At 43.9% G+C, this 22527-nt stretch overlaps 2 protein-coding genes and 1 long non-coding RNA gene across 4 annotated transcripts in view; 1 reads left to right on the plus strand and 2 right to left on the minus strand.

Annotated features, from left to right (window-relative positions):
* Nucleotides 1-22527, plus strand: part of LOC111954292 (sphingosine-1-phosphate transporter MFSD2B-like) — a 425204-nt gene that overhangs the window by 308284 nt on the left and 94393 nt on the right. The gene's annotated exons all lie outside the window — the stretch shown is intronic.
* Nucleotides 1-22527, minus strand: part of LOC111954491 (ATPase family AAA domain-containing protein 2B) — a 123690-nt gene that overhangs the window by 64466 nt on the left and 36697 nt on the right. For both annotated transcript variants that reach the window (XM_023974267.2, XM_023974266.2), the window contains exons 21-24: nt 22250-22446; nt 21849-22008; nt 15925-16047; nt 14512-14640 (exon numbers count right to left, since the gene is read on the minus strand). In XM_023974267.2, the coding sequence (XP_023830035.1) occupies nt 14512-14640; nt 15925-16047; nt 21849-22008; nt 22250-22446 (609 nt within the window). The remainder of the gene's footprint in view (nt 1-14511; nt 14641-15924; nt 16048-21848; nt 22009-22249; nt 22447-22527) is intronic.
* Nucleotides 6948-9818, minus strand: LOC111954493 (uncharacterized). Its single transcript, XR_002875990.1, has 2 exons — nt 8673-9818; nt 6948-7367 (listed from the first exon to the last, which is right to left on the minus strand). It is a non-coding gene; the product is annotated as an uncharacterized lncRNA (long non-coding RNA).

Genomic DNA, 22527 nt, shown 5'->3' on the forward strand with positions numbered 1-22527 from the left:
CACTCTTGGCATTCTCTCAACCAGCTTCATGAGAAATGCTTTTCCAACAGTCTTGAAGGAGTTCCCACATATGCTGAGCACTTGTTAACTGCTTTTCCTTCACTCTGCGGTCCAACTCATCCCAATTGGGTTGAGGTCGGGTGATTGTGGAGGCCAGGTCATCTGATGCAGCACCATCACTCTCCTTGGTTAAATGGCCCTTAGTTTTTTTATTTCAACTTTATTTAACAAGGTAGGCCAGTTTAGAACAAGTTCTCATTTAAAACTGCGATCTGGCCAAGATAAAGCAAAGCAGTGCGACACAAACAAGAGTTACACATCGGATAAAACAAATGTACAATCAATAACACAATAGAAAAACCTATATACAGTGTGTGCAAATGTAGTAAGATCACAGCCTGGAGGTGTGTTGGGTAATTATCCTGATCAAAATCAAAATGATAGTCCCACGAAATGCAAACCAGATGGGATGGCGTATCGCTAAAGAATGCTGTGGTAGTGTTGATGGAATTTATATGAATGACTAGAATAGTCCACCCTGAACCCTGAAGCCGCATAATCGTATGAGTATGAAATTGATTAGAATTTTGTATGACCATAGTCTGTACAATATGTCTATAAACCTTATTTGAGTAACAAACAGACTGTCTGAGCAAGATTCAGTGCCGACCTTGGCTGGGGCCACAGAGTACTTCCCAGCGTCTCCCTATCTTGAGGGAGGATGGGGAGTAAGTCTCCAGGAATCCCCTAATCTTGTCGGCTGGGTAGCAGGACATTGTGTGAATGTGTGTGCGTATGTTTGTGTGAATGTGTGTGCGTGAGAAGCCAGTATAAAATGAATTGTTTTGTACCATAGAGCAGCGCGCTCTCGTAAATACATTTTCTGACTATCGTAGCTGGGCCTCCGTCTGATTCATTTCAACCAGTTTCCTACAAATTTTGGGTTTCAGGCTGAGTTGTTAATTGAATTGGGTTTATGAACACCGAGAACATAATTCTCGTGACAGGTAGCCATGCTGGTTAAGTGTGGCTTGAATTCTAAATGAATCAGTATCACCAGCAAAGCACCCCCACACCATCACACCTCCTCCTCCATGCTTCACGGTGGGAACCACACATGTGGAGATCATCAGTTCACCTACTCTGCGTATCACAAAGACACAGCGGTTGGAACTAAAAATCTCAAATTTGGACTCAGACCAAAGGACATATTTCCACTGCTCGTGTTTTTTGGCCCAAGCAAGTCTCTTCTTCTTATTGGTGTCCTTTAGTGGTTTCTTCGCAGCAATTCGACCATGAAGGCCTGATTCACGTAGTCTCTTCTCAACAGTTGATGTTGAGATGTGTCTGTTAGCATTTATTTGGACTGCAATCTGAGGTGCAGCAGAGCTAACTCTGGGTCTTCCTTTCCTGTGGTGGTCCTCATGAGAGCCAGTTTCATCAGAGCGCATGATGGTTTTTGCGACTGCACTTGAAGAAACTTTCAAAGTTCTAGAAATAGTCAATGGACAGTCCTTTCTCTTTGCTTATTTGAGCTGTTCTTGCCATAATATGTACTTGGTCTTTTACCAAATAGGGCTATATTCTGTATACCAGCCCTACCTTGTCACAACACAACTGATTGGCTCAAACGCATTGAGGAAAGAAATTCCACAAATGTACATTCAACAAGGCACACCTGTTAATTGAAATGCATTCCAGGTGACTACCTCATGAAGCTGGTTGAGAGAATGCCAAGAGTGTGCAAAGCTGTCATCAAGGCAAAGAGTGGCTACTTTGAAGAACCTCGAATATAACATGTATTTTGATTTGTTGAAAAATGTTTTGGTTACTACATGATTCCATGTGTGTCATTTCATAGTTTTGATGTCTTCACTATTATTCAACAATGTAGAAAATAGTAAAAATAAAGAAAAACCCTTGAATGAGAAGGTGTTCAAACTTTTGACTGGTACTGTATATCTATACACAGCCATGCAATTTCCATAGACAAACATTGGGAGTAGAATGGCCTTGCTGAAGAGCTCAGTGATCTGGAGTGAAGAATCACGCTTCACCATCTGGAACTCCGACGGACGAATCTGGGTTTGGGGGATGCCAGGAGAACGCTACCTCTACCAATGCAGTGCCAACTGTAAAGTTTGGTGGACGAGGAACAATGGTCTGGGGCTGTTTTTCATAGTTCGGGCTAGGCCCCTTAGTTCGAGTGAAGGGAAATCTTAAACGCTACAGCATACAATGACATTATAGACAACTTTGTGGCAACAGTTTGGGAAGGCCCTTTCCTGTTTCAGCATGACAATGCTCCCGTACACAAAGCAAGGTCCATACAGAAATTGTTTGTCAAGATCGGTGTGGAAGAACTTGACTGGCCTGCACAGAGCCCTGACCTCAACCCCCGACTGCAAGCCAGGCCTTATCGCCCAACATCAGTGCCCGACCTCACTAATGCTCGTGGCTGAATGGAAGCAAGTCCCTGCAGCAATGTTTCAGCATCTAATGCCCACATACTCAACTGGAGGACAGCAGACCGGATCCCTACCCAGAACGGGGTTTGTAAGTACGTCGATAAATTACATTATCCATGCGGACCATTGCCACCTAGGAAATGTGTGACCTGACCTTCTCAAATAGTACTTGAATACCCCTGATCTAGTGGAAAGCCTTCCCAGATGAGTGGAGGCTGTTATAGCAGCAAAGAGGGGACCAACTCCATATTAATGCCCATGATTTTGGAATGAGATGTTCAACTAGAAGGTGTCCACATACTTTTGGTCATGTAGTGTACACAGCTCCTTACACACCAAAATGCTCTTCTCCTTAACATGAGTCCATGTGATGTGTGTGTGTGTGTGTGTGTGTCCCTTGAGAGGCCTGTGGGTCAGCTGGTCTTGTTTCGTAGGTAGCAGCAGCTGGGGTACAGCATGCCTGGATGAGCATACAAACTACCTCTGTCAGGGTCCACATGTTCACACACGCGCACGCCTCCAGCGAGGTGAGGAGGACTACTTCACTGGTCTGCACCACTAGTGCATTTACTAGAGCAGACATGGCTACCAGGAAAAACACGTTTTCCATAATCATGTTTTTTGGGAACATATGCATACTGGATACGAGGTCATCCACATTGGATAGGTAAAGCATATGCGTTTCCAGGTAAAACATATGTTTTCCATGAAGGTGATTTGAATTTTCCATGAGGAGTACAACAAGTATTGTTCCCTGAGAGGTCAGTCAATAGGTTCATCTGTGGGGGGGGAATAGGAAAATACATCGTTTTCTCCCATTTCATGCATACTGAACACAACTCTGAGCTCCAACAATGGGGCTCTTAACTTGACCAGAACAATACTTGTACAGACAGTGACAGTAGAGCTTGAGGACAAATCCTTGGCATTCAACAGAAAGGAAAGGCTGAGAAAGTTGTGTTCCGAGTGTGTATTCTTTCTGAATGTACACATTAGAAATACTATGTGTGTATTTACTTCACCTCAACTATATCGTCAAGAAGGAAAGAAAGTGTTTACTTAGGAAATAAATAAAATGCTGTCTTTGCTCATCAAGGTCTTCTGATGGATTGGCAGGCAGGGCAGAATACAATAAGGGTAGAGAGAGGAGGAGAGAAAAGGATGGTTGTTTCCACAGAGTGGAGACTGAGGCAGAATGGGAAAGAGCCAACAGGCAGGAAGTAACACATTCAGCCTCCAGTGGGCTGTCGCCTTGGGCTCCACATTGACTGACGTGGAGGACACAAAGCTAACACCTTACTTGTCCTTTTTCTACACTCACATGCCCTCCCATTGGGCCGCAGTGTTGTTGTTGGTGAATCTGTTGAAATTCTAAATTGTTGTATCAGGAGTTTGGTGCATGCTTCCACAAATAAAAATACAGACACTTCTAATCCAGATTGAGAGTGAAAATGGATTTGGTTACTCGTCGTAAGGGAGAATTCAACGCTGAAGAAAGCGGAAGGTGAAGGGAAAATGCATTAGCTTGAACTCTATACAGGCCTTATTGCACACCATTTTACAACCTACAGATTTAAATAAATTGTGAAAAGTGCTATTATTGTAACAGCGCTGTTGAATCATGCCAGAAGAGTGTTCTCCTTGAATCATGTTGGAGTTCATTGAATATTGCTCAAAAAAGAAAAAAAGGAAAGAAAGAGCTAATGGGCTCTCCAATCACGGCTAAAAAGGGACACCTCACCGCTAGACACTACTTGGGGTGTTTTTCCAGTTTACCTGCATAATTATGAGTGATGAGAGGGTGTTTCAGACATAATTATGCTCTATAGCTAGGTGGATTTTTGTTTTCATGGCGGGAGAGTTCATCCAATGACGTCACTGGTTGATTGAGCCTGCTTTCTGATCTAAAAATAAATCAAGTCATGTTTTGTAGCAATTATTGTGGCCTTTGTGTTTCGCCAATTGCGTGATCACGCTAGCAGCGAGTAGATATCGTTGTCCTTGTTAAATAGAGATATAGACTTTTCTCAACGATGTTCCCATTTACCAGGACATTGCAGCACATCAAGGTTGATTCAATTTCCCTGGCTTTGTAAAGACTACAGCCTGACGGGAGCCACACTTCCTTGATCCCACACTCGAAGGCAGGCTTTATAAACAAGGGTGTTACAAGTTTAAAAGAGCTATGTTACAGTGCACTAAGGTTGCTAAATAATTTGGCTGCTTCTGAGAATTCCTCTTTCCAAGAAGAGCTGGCTGACTACATTTTTTTATGTTCTTTCACATATAAACACACAGTCCTATTTATTGGAGCCAGAAGACACAAAAAGGAGTTGAGACAGCTGGGGGGAAAAAGAATTGCGAGATTAGGCTGCAAATGCTTGCTAGACAAGCTGGACCAGGACTCAGGACAAGTACAGTGCATTTGGAAAGAATTCAGACCCCTTGTCCTTTTCCACATTTTGTTACATTACAGCCTTATTCTAAAATGGATAAAATAGTTTCCCCCCCCATCAATCTAAACACAATACCCCATTATGACAAAGCAAAAACTGTTTAGACAATTTTGCAAATGTATAAAAAAAAAATATATATAATAATATTACATTTACATAAGTACGCAGACTCTTTCCTCAGTACTTTGTTGAAGCACCTTTGGCAGCGATTACAGACTTGATGCTTCTTGGGTATGACGCTACAAGCTTGGAACACCTGTATTTGGGGAGTTACTCCCACTCTTCTCTGCAGATCCTCTCAAAGCTCCATTCATCTTTCCCTCAATCCTGACTAGTCTCCCAGTCGCTGAAAAACATCCCCACAGCATGATGCTGTCACCACCATGCTTCACAGTATGGATGGTGCCAGGTTTCCTCCTGACGTGACGCTTGGCAATCATGCCAAAGAGTTCAATCTTGGTTTCATCAGACCAGAGAATCTTGTTTCGCATGGTCTGAGAGTCCTTTAGGTGCCTTTTGGCAAACTCTAAGCAGGGTGTCATGTGCCTTTTACTGAGGAGTGGCTTCTGTCTGGCCACTCTACCATAACATCCTGATTGGTGGAGTGCTGCAGAGATGGTTGTCCTTCTGGAAGGTTCTCCCATCGCCACAGAGGAGCTCTGGAGTTCTGTCAGAGTGACCATTGGGTTCTTGGTCACCTCCCTGTCTAAGACCCTTCTCCACAGATTGCTCAGTTTGGCTGTGCGGCCAGCTTCGGGAAGAGTCTTGGTGGTACCAAACTTCTTCCATTTAAGAATGATAGAGGCCACTCTGTTCTTGGAGACCTTCAATGCTGCAGATAGTTTTTAGTACCCTTCCCCAGATATGCCTTGACAAGCCTGTCTGAGCTCTACGGATAATTCCTTCGACCTCATGGTGTGGTTTTTGCTCTGACATGCGCTGTCAACTGTGGGACCATATATAGACAGGTGTGTGCCTTTCCAAATCATGTTCAATCAATTGAATTTACCACAGGTGGACGACTCCCATGAAGTTGAATAAACATCAAGGATGATCAATGTAAACAGAATGCACCTGAGCTCAATTTTGAAATGTGCAAACATTTCTAAAAATCAGTTTTTGCTTCATTATGGGGTATTGTGTGTAGATTGATGAGGAATCTTTTTATTTAATCTGTTTTAGAATAAGGCTGTAACGTAACAAAATGTGGAAAAAGTCAAGGGGTCTGAATACTTTCCGAATGCACTAAGTTGTTTTGCTGTCGGTAGCTAGCTAGCAATATAAGCTCTCTTTTTACGAGGCAGTGTTGTTTAGTACAGTACAATTGTGATCGATTCTAGCTAGCTGTATTTGCTATACCTAAAATGTACTGTAGTCTAACGTTATAGCTAGCTAGCGGAGAGTAAAGGAATGACTTTGGCTTGACAAACCAATATTGGAGTAACTATACCTGTGTGTTGTAGCTAGCTGGCTAACGTATGTCTGTGAGAGGTCTCATTCTACACCATGCTGCTACAGTACGAATACAGACGGCACACAACAATTGCCCATGAATGAGTAATAGCGTTCGTCTTTCTCTCACAGACAACACCACTTGGACACAAAGAAGTTGATGACTCAAGAGATGTGAAAGGTCCCATAACAACCTCCCTTTGTATCAAATTTTCTCCAAACACCTCACTGCACCACCAAAAACACATCATATGCTAGTGTGGCTTCTTTACCTGCGGGATCGTCTAAGACCACCTACCCAAACAGCTGATGAGACTGAGGAGTATTTCTGTCTGTAATTAAGCCTTTTGTGGGGAAAAACATTCTGATTGGCTGGTCCTGGCTCCTCCCAGGCCAACCCATGGCTGCACCCCTGCCCAGTCATGTGAAATCCATCAATTAGGGCCTAATGAATTTATTTCAATTGACTGATTTCCTTTTATGAGCTGTAGCTCAGTAAAATCGTTGAAATTGTTGCATTTATATTATTGTTCAGTATACATTTCATAAACATAATGAAGTGATCAAGAAGTTGAAGTTAACAGTTTATTGGTTTCTGATGCTGCTGGAATCAATTAGTCGCTTGTAAAATATATTATACAAAACACTTATATACAGCTAGCAATATATACACCACAATGCAGTTGTGACCATACTAGGCATTCTATATTATACTACAACATCAGTCGGATGTTGTGTTGATTGAACGTTCCAGGCATGTTCCTGAGTGTTTTTCAGCTGGTGAACCTCTTCTTGTGTTGGGTAATGGCAGCTGGTTTAGCAGGCTTTGGCGCTGTGGCAATGTTGAGATTGGGGGGGCTGCAACTCTGGCTCCTTGTAGAAAACTCTGGTCTTTTCTGCAATCCACAGCCAGGTGAACAAGCCTCATACACTTTCTTTACCACTCACTGCTTCGACCTATTGCAGAAGATTTGTTTGTACTGCAGGTCTCCTGGAAAGACATGGAGACAGGTCATGAGGATGTGTAACCATAAAATAAACAATGTTCCTCTGTAAAAAAAAAAAAAAGAAGAAAAAAAAGTGAACAGTAGACAGTAGATGTGTTTTGTTATACTCAATAAAAATGGGGCTTTGCTGGGCTGTTAGCAAAGACGTGAAAGGTTTGAAGGGTGCTTGACTTGTAGACAGTCTAGTCGTGTGATTGTGTATGAGCACCTACAGTTGTGCTGTTGAGTAGACAAGCACGGCCAACAATAGAGTGAATAGGCTAGACAAGTATACTAACCGCCCCTCCCCCATGTCAAAGAACTGACTGCAAGGGTGTGAAAAGTTTGAGGAGCACTTGTGTATTGGTGATTTTTTTCATGTCAATAGGTCATGCATACTAACCTTTACACAATACCCACCCCCCAACAGACACCAGTCAGTCACCCACACCAACCCCTCTTCACTAATACCTCGTTTTCTACAATTTAGACTTCAAGCCTTGCATGAACAATCAACTAAGTTGTAGCCTACTTGTAAACACACCAACTATGACAAGATACAGACCATGTTAATGACTAGCTCCAGTAGATTTATTTGCTCATTAGTCATGGAAAGGTTTAGTAGATTTAGTTGCTCATCATGGAGTCATGGAAAGGTTTAGTAGATTTAGTTGCTCATTTCCATGGGAAGTTTCCATGGGGAAAAAAAAGGTCTTTTAAGTTAAAAAAGAAAAATTGTAATTGCTCATCATGGAAAGTTCATGGAAAGTTTAGTAGATGTTATTGGCCCATTCATGGAAGTCATGGAAAGGTTAGTAGTATTATTTTGCCATCATGGAGTCATGGAAAAGGTTTAGTAGATTGTATTTGCTCATCATGGAGTCATGGAAAGGTTTAGTAGATATTTTGCTCATCATGGGTCAATGGAAAGGTTTAGTAGATTATTTTGCTCATCCAGAGTCATGGAAAGGTTTAGTAGATTTATTTGTCATCATGGAGTCATGGAAAGGTTTAGTAGATTATTTGCTCATCATGGAGTCATGGAAAGGTTTGTAGATTATTTTGCTCATCATGGAGTCATGGAAAGGTTTAGTAGATTTATTTGCTCATCATGGAGTCATGGAAAGGTTTAGTAGATTATTTGCTCATCATGGAGTCATGGAAAGGTTTAGTAGATTTATTTGCTCATCATGGAGTCATGGAAAGGTTTAGTAGATGTATTTGCTCATCATGGAGAAAGGTTTAGTAGATTTCTTTGCCGTCATCATGGAGTCATGGAAAGGTTTAGTAGATTTTAGAAGGTGACTTACACTAGTTCCTGGTGCTGAGCTTGATGTTGATGCCTCTGCAGATGATGGGATCGGACTCTAAAAAGAACACAGCTAGTCACGTTAGCTAGCTAACTAACTACAGCAGAGGCTAACAGTTCACCAACGTAACCTAACGATGCTTATATTAGCTTGCAAAGTTAGAAATCATGTCTCCAGATAACAGCCGGCTAATTACACTGATATGCTTTGGAATATAGCCAGCGTATTATTGAAGCTAGCTAGCTAGATTTTGGTTTAGATTAACAAATGTAGTTCTCTAGCTTGTTAGCTAGGTAACGTTAACTATCTTACCGTGTTGTCTTGCAGCGCTGATGTTGGCTGATGGGATGCCTTCCTCTTTGAAGTGAGGGGAAAATCGATGGAAAAACATCCCCTTTGAAAGTATGATGACATGGCAACCCCATCAACTGAGACTTCCTCTGGCTGAAAGTGCTGGCTAAAAACAACATTTTTAATATCTCTAACATCAAATTGGGCGGTCCTCCACGTCCTGAAATCGCCATGAATTCTGGATATTGTGGTTGGCTTACAACCATGTAGCTGGCCCGTTTCTAACAGTGAGATGCAAAAACACTCGTATTTGCATGTGGTGAGGAAATTCTAAATTTTCATGACATGATATATTAATAACATATTAATGTACATATATAGTAAAATAGAGCAGAGGTGAAATTTCCATTTAACATTGCAAGTCAACTTAAAGCTGAATGAAAAAACTAACAACTACTTGCAAAGCTCTCTAAATATAACCCTAGAGCTAATGCAAGACATTTTACAAGAACACTATATTGGGAGTATAACTGAGCAGCAGACCTACAGCGAATGGTGTTAACATGAGCATGCAGGATTTACAAGGTACATGCATAAAGTCCCAAGTTTGCCCAAGTCAAAGACAGTCAACACACATAGTTGCTAGAAACAGGAGGCGTATAAATAGAAACACATGAGAGTGAATAATGGATTAGGGGAAGGTACAGTGGGTGAACTCTTCTCCATATTCTCCTATCAAAGTTCTTAATATGAACCCAGCAGGGCCCTGGGCTGCCACAGCCTAACCAGCCAGGTGATGGCTCTCTGGCCAGGAGCTGCCACAGCCTAACCAGCCAGGTGATGGCACTCTGGCCAGGAGCTTGCTCCACAGGCTAACAGCCAGTGAGCGCTCTCTGGCGACCAGGATCTGCCACAGCCTGAACCACCATCGGTGTTGGCACTCTGGCCAGGAGAGCTCCACAGCCTTAACCATCCATGTGATGCTCTGGCCAGGACTCCACAGCCTAACCAGCCAGTGTGATTGGGCTCTCTGCCGAAACTGGGCTGCCAAGCCTAACCAGCCAGTGATGCCTCTCGGCCAGGAGCCTCCACAGCCCTAACAGCCATGAGCTCTCTCCAGAAACTTGGGCTGCCACATCCTAACCAGCCAGGTGATGGCTCTCTGGCCAGGAGCTGGGCTGCCACAGCCTAACCAGCCAGGTGATGGCTCTCTGGCCAGGAGCTGTGGCTCCAGTAACGGCCTGTTCCCCATATAGCCTAGCACACTACCTGGCACACCCTAAACAGGTGGCCTAATGGCTCTGGTCTGGAGCTCAGTCTCAAACTCCTACAACTAGTGTACTACTTCCGACCAAGTCGGTCACAGAGTACTATAGGGAATAGGGTTCACTGAAGGCCCTGGGTAGAATTGGTTTACCCTCATTCAATCATAACCTTTGCTGACGGAGTTGCCCCTAGACACTGATCCAAGGGCAGGTTTGTGTTTTTCAGCCTAGAAACATGAGGCGTATGAATGGGAACACAGGAGAGTGAATTATGGATGGGTAAATACATGTACAGAAATTGTATTTCTATGTGTATTCACACAGTGTCTAGTGGTAACTTCAGCAGCAGTCTCTTTGGGTAAGTCCTGGAGGGCAGTGGAGTGTGCAAGGTTCTGTCATATTTATCTCAACACCTAATTGATTCCCCCCGATCAATTAATTGGACATGTCACAGAAGTGCTCCAGGTGAGAATTGGTTGCCAATGATTACTTTCTCTCAAATAATTAATTACCAGAGTTAATTAAGTTCTGGAGCGTGGTGATAAGTTCTGGGACACGGTGATAACCTGAATTCCCCGGAGCGGCAGAATTAGTGACCGACATGTGAAGCACTTTGGCTACTGATATAAAGAAGGGAAACACTAATTGTGGGAGCCACCATTTGCCCATTTAACTTCCGTGATTTGGTCGGACAGGGGAAACAGAAGAGGAACAATCTACTTGACTACTTCTGAATGCAATTCAGAATCCCAACCACTTCAAACCCCTCAGGTTATTAATAGCAAATGTAACAATATCAACATTGTTAGAGGATTGACTGAGGTCATATGTGGCTGTAGCTGATTGTGTTGAATACACCCACACAACAACAAAAAAAGAGCTTCAAGTGTTTGGATTAAAAAGGAAGAAAAACCATCTCATTGATAACTGCATGCATTTAGTCAATGACTTGAAAGGCCTCAGGTTATTGGAAATAAATGTGATGGCGGCAAACAGGATTGACAGCAATCAAAGAAGACTGGTCCATCGTAACCGAACCTGGTTGTGTTTATACCATGTACTGTGCTTACAGTGTACAAGCAAAGGCCTATAAATCACACGGTCAAAAAAAATACAAATTTAACACATCAATCCAAGTCCACACTGTTAACCTTGGATCGTATTCATGAAAAAGTGCTGTACATTAAATCCATTGTGGCTACTCGCCTCCTACACCCAGATTAGGGCGATAGACCAAATTAATTTATGTTTTAGCGCGATATTCCAAATGCCTGTATTGCAAGAATAAAGGTTTATGTTGTTGTTTTTATGCACGTTTAGGTGCTGCTGTATGCTTCTTTCCTTTTACACACACACCAAGCCCCTCCCCCTGCCACTCACAACAACAAAGATGAAATATCACTTCTTCCTCTCTGATTAGCAGTTTCAACTCACTATTAGCATTTGAGATTTGGTCCAACAGAAACGGTCATATGGACACCGAAACACATTCAGACAATATTTTACTGTAATAGAGAATAACGACCTTTCTAATGATACAATTTTATGTCTCAACTCCTCATTGGCAACTCGTTCTCTTTGAGAAATAAGGCAGGCCATTTGATTTCAATATCTGAACAGTGTAAAGGCCAGCCTGCTGTTCAAACAGTTGCAAGACTGACAGAATGGTGTGTTCATAACAATTAATCTGTTCTACCTTGTCATCTAGCAATGAAGTTGGCTAAACTTGAAATATAAGATTCGCTGGCTACTCACTAGCACGTTGCCTGTGCTTGAGAGATTGTATTATGAGATATAAGTTAATTCCCTATAATGCCTGCTATAAGAAGTTAGTCATTAGTGAATGTACATTACGCATGGTTCTGGTCATTTCTTTCCCAAAAAGGGCATTTTCATAGACTTGAAAGTCAGATCAGTGATTATTGCAAAAATGCAGATTTTAATTAAATAATTAGTGGTTCTTATGGTTGTGGAAGGCTTATATTTAGCCTGGGTATAATTTCACAAGCCCTAAATTAATTTGATTATTGCTGACTGTTTAAAATGCAGTGTATTATACACACACGCACCTTCCTAATATTGAGTTGTATCCCCCTTTTAAGCCCTTAGAACAGCCTAAATTCGTAGAGGCATGGACTCTACAATGTGTTGAAAGCGTTCCACAGGGACGCTGGCCCATGATGACACAACTGTGGGAAGAATTGGAGTCAAGTTGGCTGGATGTCCTTTGGGTGGTGGACCATTCTTGATACACGGGAAACTGTTGTGAAAAACCCAGCAGCATTGCAGTTTTTGACAAACAAACCGGTGAGTCCGGCACCTACTACCATACCCGTTCAACAGCACTTAAATCTTTTGTCTTGACCATTCACCCGCTGAAATGGCACACACACACACAATCAAATCAAATGTATTTATATAGCCCTTCTTACATCAGCTGATATCTCAAAGTGCTGTACAGAAACCCAGCCTAAATCCCCAAACAGCAAGCAATGCAGGTGTAGAAGCACAGTGGCTAGGAAAAACTCCCTAGAAAGGCCAAAACATAGGAAGGTCTCAATCTTCTTTAACCTGTCTCCTCCCCTTAATCTACACTGACTGAAGTGGATTCAACAAGTGACATCAATAAAATATCATAGACTCGTGAATCGCAWTTTTTTWWWACATTTAATTAGGCAGGTCAGTTAAGAACAAATTCTTATTTACAATGACGACCTACCCCGTCCAAACCCGGACGATGCTGGGCAAAATGGGACTCCCGATCACGYCCGYTTGTGATACAGAATGGAATCGAACCAGGGTCTGTAGTGAAGCATCTAGCACTGAGATGCAGTGCCTTAGAWRGCTGCYRCACTCGGGAGCCCAAGTTAGAAAGCAATAMAAATATGGTTGAATAATCATCCAGKCCTAACCCAGATGGATCATTAACAGTAAGCTAGAAGTTAAAACAGACAGGCACACACACTACTAATGATGGTAAAGAGAATCTCTCATCTCAAAGACTGCTGGTTTACACACACAGCAGGAGGTCTATAACTGGTGTCGCTAGAGAGACTAGCGCCATCCTGTGGCAGAACAGAGTATTGCAGTGAAGCAACATCTAGTCCAATATTTTATTTAACTAGGAAAATTAGCTAAGAACAAATTTTTATTTTAAAATGACGGCCTACCCCGGCCAAACCCTCCCTTAGCCAAGACGACGCTGGGCCAATTGTGCACCGCCCTATGGGACTCCGGTTGTGATACAACCCGGGATCGAACCAGGGTCTGTATCTCTATCTCTAGCACTGAGATGCAGTGCCTTAGAACGCTGCACCACTCGTCCGTTCATTTTTATTTGTGGTGATTGTGACCCTACATATTCTGAAACTGAAATAATATTTATAGACAAATCTTCGAGGTAGGCCTAAGCTGTGGGGGGGGGACCAGTTGGTAACTAGGCTGAACTTGGCCATCACGGCAGCAGATTTAAAATCACAGAGGAACTGAAGTAAACTCATACTTGGACTATTAATCTCCTTCATTCAGACAGACACCAACGCAGAGCACAGACCCCTCCCCCGGTTGTCAGTGCTACATGCAGGTAAGGACCTGTTCTGTCTGCCCCCTGCTCTGCGTGGGCACCTGGCGGTGACAGCAGGAGGCTGTGGAATTCCTCCGCGGCGTGGTCACGGTCCACACAGCACTGAAGACGACACATAGTGGAAAGAAGACGTCTCTAATGAGGCTGCCCACTGCGCCGCTCCTCTACTGTGGAGTGTGACTGGAGAGAGAGAGTTTGTGTGTGTGTGTGTGTGTGTGTGTGTGTGTGTGTGTGTGTGTGTGTGTTTGTGTGTGTGTGTGTGTGTGTGTGTGTGTGTGTGTGTGCGCATGCGTGCGTGCGTGCGTGAGAAAACAGGAGTATTTGAGGCATCCAACTGGGTTGCTACAATGCGGAGCGGCTGTTACTCGGTGTGGTGTCTTGTGTGTGTTGCGTTAACGCTAGAGGCCTCTGCTCTGTGGGATGGTGGTTCCGTAATCAGCTAAATGGCCTGATTCTAAATGCCTTGAACCCAGATCCCACTACACACACACACAACTGAATCACATCTCTAATGACAGAAGGGACTGGGTATTAGCGCTCCGTTCTTTTGAACTCTGTGCGGTGTTAAGAAACTGTGTTGTGTTTTAACTGTGCTCTGGGTGGTGTGTGTGTGTTTACAAGCATTTCACTACACCTGCAATAACATCTGCTAAAAATGTGTCTGTGACCAATAAAATGTGATTTGATTTGTTGTACTCACTGCTGCTGCAGTGCTGCTTGTTGATGGTCTGTCCCTGAGTGCTGTTTCCAGCATTCTCCTCTACAGCCGGCTTCCTGGTGGTTACCACGGCAGCCGGGGAGACAGGCGGCAAGGCCGGAGTCTGGAGGTCTGCAGATAACACACAGGATCAATTAACACACACACACACACACTGAAGGGGATGTAAGTGTACAGACAGACACTGAGACAAAACAGCATTCATCGATTGATGAATTCAAATAACTAGAATCCAGTGGACAACTTCATGTACTTTGGTCTGTGCAAACTCGTGCGTTTGTGCGTCAGAGTGCCTCTAAAATGTCCCTGTGTGTCAGGCTGTCTGTGAATAAGAGGAATAAATTTGAGGTATCAAACCAACGTCAGGGAGCAGACATTTCCATTCTAACACACTGATACTTAGCACACACACACACCTGCACTTACACACTTCCCCGACTCCAGGTCAGAGCAATATAATCCCAGATGAGGTTTAGCTGACGCAACCCAACACCAGGCGATCCAACAGCACAAACTGATACCTTCAGCATGTCTCACTGCTGAATTCCCTGTCAGACAGCTAACTTCTGCTCCTAAAATATTCATTTGTGGGGGAGGCTGTGTGTGTGTGTTCTGTCTTTCTGAGAAAGGAGACTTTTAGCCTTAATGGTTAAGATGAAAAGGTTGGCAAATCTCTTATGTGGTAAGAGTGTATCGCCCTGCACATAACCCGTCCTCCCTTCCCCTTCACCCCCCATTCCAGCACCATCACAGGAGGGGCTTGCCTCAGTTATGCACACTATGTGCAGTGTGTGTAGATTTTCACATAATCCTGTGTGTGTGTGTGTGTGTGTGTGTGTGTGTGTGTGTGTGTGTGTGTGTGTGTGTGTGATGATGATTGCATGTGAGTGAGCGGTGTGTGTGTAGAATCAAGCAGCATATGTACATGTTGTATAACCAATTACCTATGACTACTAATACTGTCCTCTATCCTCCTTGTACATGTACACTAATTTGTTTGTTTGTGCATGACAGTCTCTCTGTGACTTTACATATGAATAAATTATTGGATCCCATTAGAGACTAGTTATGTAATCGCCAATCACCCTGGAGCAGTGAACACACTGTTGACTGTGGAACATCATGAGCTACTACATAGCCCATAGGGCGGTGCACAATGGACCAAGCACCGTCCAGGATAGGGGTGGGTTTGGCCGGGGTAGGCCGTCATTGTAAATAAGAATTTGTTCTTAACTGACTTGCCTAGTTAAACAAAGTTAAATTAAATAAACATAGTACAGCACCTTAGACTATAACACCACTCCCTCTGTGTGTGTGTGTGTGTGTGTGTGTGTGTGTGTGTGTGTGTGTGTGTGTGTGTGTGTGTGTGTGTGTGTGTATGTGTGTGTTCCTCACCCCTCTTTCTGCGTGACTCCTTGATGTCCTCACAAACGCGGTGGAACTCAGGGTCGAGCTCTGAGGCCAGCATGGCGTGGGCCGTGTCTTTTAGACTACATGCTCTGTGGCGGATGATCTTATCTGGAGGCAGAGAACAGACTGACATGAACACACAAACACAATTCTGTGTTGGCATTGTAGAAACATTATAGCAACAGTTTAAATGACTTCCCCTGAAGAGTCATATGACAGCTCTTATTATTATTATCATCATATAATTTATTACATCATCTCCCTGCCTCTGACCCTCACTAGACTTGCCTCTCACAACCCACCCTCTGCTGGACACAACACAAACTGCTGGCTGTGTTGCTGTCTGGCCCCCAACACTGGGCACAAGGGATTATTATACTGTTCTCTCACTGTTTGGATGAAGACAAAAGAGCTGCCTTTGGTGGTGACTTAGGAGACAAGCCTCAGGAATACAGTCAATCTCATCCTCCCTTCTCACAAAGACACACATATTGAATATCTAAACACAGACAGAGACCGGCACACAGACCGGCACACGCCTTCCCTCTAACATCATCAAATCTGGTTTTATCCTAAAAGGCAGCTGTCTGAGGGAAAAATAATATGAGCAGCAAAGAAGATGAGACGTAGTGTTTGCACTCGTGTGTGTCCACGTGTGTGTCCACGTGTGTGTAAACAGATGTCCTGCTCTCATTATGCCACCCAGCCAACAGGTACAGACAGAGGTCCAGAGGTCACCATCTGACAGCTTCTAACCACTAATTAAAAGACGGCCTAATTGCAGCGGTGTGTATGTGTGTGTGTCGGTACTATTCGTCTGTCAGAGTGTGAGGTGACAGGGTGCAGGGTGAGTGTTGAGTGGAAGTCTGTTCCATTATCGAACCCTGTCACTTCTGTCGAGAACTGACAAGGACATTCCGCCACCTCCCGGGTGCTGTGTAGACAGAGTTTGTTGGATGTGAGTTTGACGATGTTTGGGCGTTTTCTTCTAGAAGTGGAGCGGGTTTGACAGTGTAGAGCGGATAGATTTGGTTTTCTAACATAATGAAGTGAGAGAAACGCAGGGGGAAAAGACATTCCTGCAAGACTGCAGAGGACAGCCTCAGCTTTTACTACAAACAGAGGGAGAGGAGGAAAAAGATGAGAACAGAAAGAGGGGAAGTAGAAGAGGGACGATAAACCAACCAATTATCGACCATACGAGGCAGGGGCATCAGTTGGGTAAGGCAGAGTTGCAGTCACCATACCCTAGCTCAAGACCAAAAAATGTCAAAGTAGGCTACAAAAAAGTTGACTAACATCATTACAAACCCGATCAAATTCAACGGCTGTTAACGTATTGGCTTTAGGACCATGAGGAGTCAGACAGTTTGCTTTGCTGGTCAGACAATTAGGCAGTGCACCGATTGCTTTGAATTTGATATTGGCATTTGAACTCTGCCTTGTAAGCCTCGTGGCCAGCTGTTTTATGCACCAATAGGCTAGGGGAAGATAAGCTTCCCCTAAAGTACATTTGCAAAGTTAGCTATATAAATTACTTGTGCCTATTTATATATTTTTTTACTGTGGATTGTTACACGCGTGCAATTTCATTAGCGCGCATGGCAAATAGCTGATTGTTGAGTTGCAGCGGTTAGTGTAAAGCAGTTAAGCCTAATCGCAATATTTCTGAACATAAATCGTAGGAAACACTTATTGGCACCAGCCGAAACCGCAGCGCATCTTATTGGGACCAGCCGAAACCGCACCGCATCTTATTGGCACCAGCCGAAACCGCAGCGCATCTTATGACCAGCCGGAAACCGCATCTTATTGGCACCAGCGAAACCGCCACCATCTATTGGCACCAGCGAACCGCACCCATATCTTATTGGACCAGTCGAAAACCGCCAGCGCAATCTTATTGGGACCAGCCGAAACCGCATCTTATTGGCACCAGCCGAAACCGCACCATATCTTATTGGCACCAGCCGAAACCGCACCGCATCTTATTGGCACCAGTCGAAACCGCACCATATCTTATTGGCACCAGCCGAAACCGCACCGTATCTTATTGGCACCAGTCGAAACCGCACCGCATCTTATTGGCACCAGTCGAAACCGCAGCGTATCTTATTGGGACCAGTCGAAACCGCAGCGTATCTTATTGGGACCAGTCGAAACCGCAGCGTATCTTATTGGGACCAGTCGAAACCGCAGCGTATCTTATTGGCACCAGTCGAAACCGCAGCGCATCTTATTGGGACCAGTCGAAACCGCAGCGCATCTTATTGGGACCAGTCGAAACCGCAGCGTATCTTATTGGGACCAGTCGAAACAGCAGCGCATCTTCTTATTGGGACCAGCGGACCAGTGAGTGCACATATTCACTGCCTTTATCATTGGATCAGTATCACTGGAAAGTTTTTTTGGGGGGACAATAACTTCCTCCTACAGGCTAGATGGACGTCATATTTGCGTCTCCCATTTTCATAAGTCTAGATTAGATGGTTGCATTCAAGACAAGGTCATTTTACATTTGTCAGTGTCTTCATAAAAGACCACATTTTTCCCATGCAAAGAAAGAAGAAACATCTCAGATTAGGCCTACTCTATGTCACTATGTGCTCAGGCATGCATTGTTCAGAACTGTGTTTTGCTAACAGTGATTGAGATATATTAGCCTAAATTATGACTATGCAATCTACTCATGACATTAGAAATAGTAGCCCATCTTAAATTAGTCGTCAAATGTGATGATAGAGGCATGCAATCCTTTATTATAAAAAGGTGAAATTTTAAGGTGAAAAAATTGCTTCCCCGAAGTTGAAACTCATGTGGCACCTATGGATGTCTGTATTTGAAGTCGGCCTCGTTGTGACTTGATAGCGTGTATTATGCATCTATTTCACGTTCCAGTGTAAGTTCTGTTCCACAAGTAAATTAGTCAATTTATGATGAGGTTTAGTAGTGGTTGGCATTGTATATGTTGTTCCACAGCCCTTTAAACCTAATATTGCGTGACAATGTCATACCCTATGTTTAGCTGAACTGACACCACCGTTCGCAGGCATTTGGCTGATATCGTTCATTACAATAAGTAGCTTATACTAGAGAAATATGAAGTAAAATTAAATAGGTTTGCTAATATGGATGCTTGTTAATGGGACAATGGACTGATAGAACCATCAAACTAACAAATTGTTCCATTTATGGTAACCACATTCCATTCAGCCACGAGAGCATTAGTGAGGTCGGCATTGCAAGTCTTCCAAAAGGTGTTTGATGGAGTTGAGGTCAGGGCTCTGTGCAGGACAGTCAAGTTCTTCCACACCATCGACAAACCATTTCTGTATGGACCGCGGTTTGTGCACGGGGGCACTGTCATGGTGAAACAGGAAAGGGCCTTTCCCAAACAGTTGCCACAAAGTTGGAAGCACAGAACTCTAGAATGTCATTGTATGCTGTAGCGTTAAGATTGAGCTCCAGAGTGGCGCAGCGGTCTAAGGCACTGTATCTCAGTGCTAGAGGCGTCACTACAGACCCTGTAATGGTGACAGACAATTTTTAGGAACTTCAGTACTTGTCGATCCCGTTAGCTAAACTTGTGTGGCATACCGCGGTTGAGCCGTTGTTGCTCCTAGACATTTCCACTTCACAATAACAGCACTTACAGTTGACCAGGGCAGCTCTAGCAGGGCAGAAATGTGACAAACTGATTCATTCTGCCAATGTTTGTCTATAGAGATTGCATGGCTGTCTGCAAGATTTTATAAACGGGTGTGGCTGAAATGGCCAAATCCATTCATTTGAAAAGGGTGTCCACATACTTTGGTGATGTAGTGTATATAGGTGTGTTTCAAAAAGCCAGCAAGTCAGAAAATTCCAAAATGACCAAATGTGATTGCACTGGGCTGGACTCTATTCCCAGGGACACTAGAGGATGGAGTCTAGTACTGGGCTTATTTATTAAAACTCCTTAATTGAATTTTCCCCCTTTAGTGCCTCCTTTGTGGCCACTGCATTTAAACAAATGACCGGGGCTCTCCACCTGCCTTTCGGTTACTGGCACAACGCTCTAACCACCTGGCTACCTGCCGTGTGTGCGCGCGCGTACATGCGAGTAAATCTACATTTAACTGAGAAGCAAGCCGTTAGAAATGACCTTCTTTGGTTTAGTGGGCGCACAGATTTACAGTATCCCAGGGAGATTCCTTTGGATTGGTTGGTTGTCGGGTCCTAAGTCTCTAGGCTTCCATCGCTATCAATTATTGCCACAGCATAGTTATTCCATTGTGACAGACAGAGGGAACTTCAGATTTTCCCACAGCTTGGGAATTATTCATAAGCCTGAATCCATACATACAACTTTTACTTTCACCTAAGCACCAACACAGCCTGCGTGTTTAAATAATGTATGCTATTCTAATTGATTTGACAATACTTTTTTCGCAAGTCTTCAACTGCGTGGGAGTGTGGGATTTTGAGACTGTGTGCACATGGCCCCTGCTTCTCAGGGTGTGTGGGTAGTAGTGTAGTGTGTGTGAAGTGCTTTTTCCTTTTATCTGGCTACACTGGCAGAAACAGTGGTGCAGAGGAAGAGGTTGAGATAAAAATGGATTGAAATGGGCCACTGAGAAATGAAGCATTTTTCATGCAGATGCAGCTTTGCAGAGAGAAACAGCAGAGATATTAAGCTGGGGAGATGATAGTTTTAGGGGGTTCTGTCTCACTGTGCATATGATTTCAAGTTGAGTGACGAAAGAAAACCAATTCCAAGTTGTCACTGCCTTGGAGCACTTTCATAAATCATAATGAATAAGACTCATATCTACTACATCTAATTACTTTTGTCACAGTCAAGTGTATCAGATGAATAGCTGGGATTTCAATTCTCCTGTGTCATCATACATGGGTAAAGTGTTAAGTGAATGGAAATGGCAGCAGAAGATAGTACTGATAATTGCTGGTGTGTGACTAACTAAACAATGTTTAGGTTGGTTAGAGACAAGACAGAGCTAGTCTTCACTAGATAAGCCTTGCATGCCACTATGTTGCATAGCTGCAGCGTACTAATAATGTAAGTCTGAGAAACTGACACCAAATCACTCAAGACTGACAAGCTAGTCACATACTTGGTTGGATCTACAAGCTAGTCACATACTTGGATCTACAAGCTAGTCACATCCCTGGATCTACAAGCTAGTCACATCCCTGGATCTACAAGCTAGTCACATCCCTGGATCTACAAGCTAGTCACATCCTTGGATCTACAAGCTAGTCACATCCTTGGATCTACAAGCTAGTCACGTACCTGGATCTACAAGCTAGTCACATCTCTGGATCTACAAGCTAGTCACGTACCTGGATCTACAAGCTAGGCACATACCTGGATCAACAAGCTAGGCACATACCTGGATCAACAAGCTAGACACATACCTGGATCAACAAGCTAGACACATACCTGGATCAACAAGCTAGGCACATACCTGGATCAACAAGCTAGGCACATACCTGAATCAACAAGCTAGTCACATCCCTGGATCAACAAGCTAGGCACGTACCTGGATCAACAAGCTAGGCACATACCTGGATCAACAAGCTAGGCACATACCTGAATCAACAAGCTAGTCACATCCCTGAATCTACAAGCTAGTCACGTTCCCAAATGTGGATGTCTCCATAACTATAATGTTACTACTGACTTATGTTGCTGGTAACATTACCAGTAGCCTACATTCTGTTAGTCCCGAGAGGTGCACCAGATGAGCTATATAAGTAAACAATCTGGGTCCCAAACGGCACCCTATTCCCTTCATAGTGCATTACTTTTGACCAGAGCCTATAGGGCCCTGGTCAAAAGTAGTACACTATGAAGGGAATAGGGTGCCAGTAGGGCATAACCAAAACTTTAATCCCTCCATGTGTACCTGAGGGGTCCTTGTCAGGGTTGTACTCCAGGGCATTGCTGCAGATCAGGTCTATGTCCACCAGGAAGTCATTAGCCGTCAGGTATTTATGGGTGTCTATCTTTGTCATGACAGTAGACAGATCCATGGGCTGACGGATCACCTCCAGGTAGTCTGACACCTAAAAGGAGTCAGTCAATTTAAACTGGTGCTATTGACTCCATTTAAATCAAAAGAGAAATCGGTTCAGTGTCAATTCACTACAATCAGTGCAACACTCAAATGGAGACAGAGGTGAGAGAGGCGAAAGGACTCAATTCACGATGCAACTTTCCTAGGGTGGCACATGCCCATCTTTCTATTACTATCTCCTGAGGTATACTACCATATCTACAACAAGCCATCTATGTGTTGTTGCCCACCTCCTCGATGTCGACAGGTTTGCTGAAGATGTTGAAGCGTTTGTCTACGGCAAGGCGCCTGGTGACGTCCCTGAGGAACAGACGCAGCTCTCTCAGAGTGTTCTCCTCCTGGTCAGCCAGACGACGCTGCTCCTCGGGGGAGAGAACCCTGGCGTCCAGGGTCTCCGCTACCGGTAGCACCTCCTCGCACTGCAGCGCTAGAGGGGGGAGGGGGGAGTGGTGTGTGTTAGAGAGTGGGTCCCCCTTCAGATCTTCTACTCTCAGCTGATCCATGGGGG

Source organism: Salvelinus sp. IW2-2015, linkage group LG28, assembly GCF_002910315.2.
Source record: "Salvelinus sp. IW2-2015 linkage group LG28, ASM291031v2, whole genome shotgun sequence".
Classification (NCBI taxonomy): domain Eukaryota; kingdom Metazoa; phylum Chordata; class Actinopteri; order Salmoniformes; family Salmonidae; genus Salvelinus; species Salvelinus sp. IW2-2015.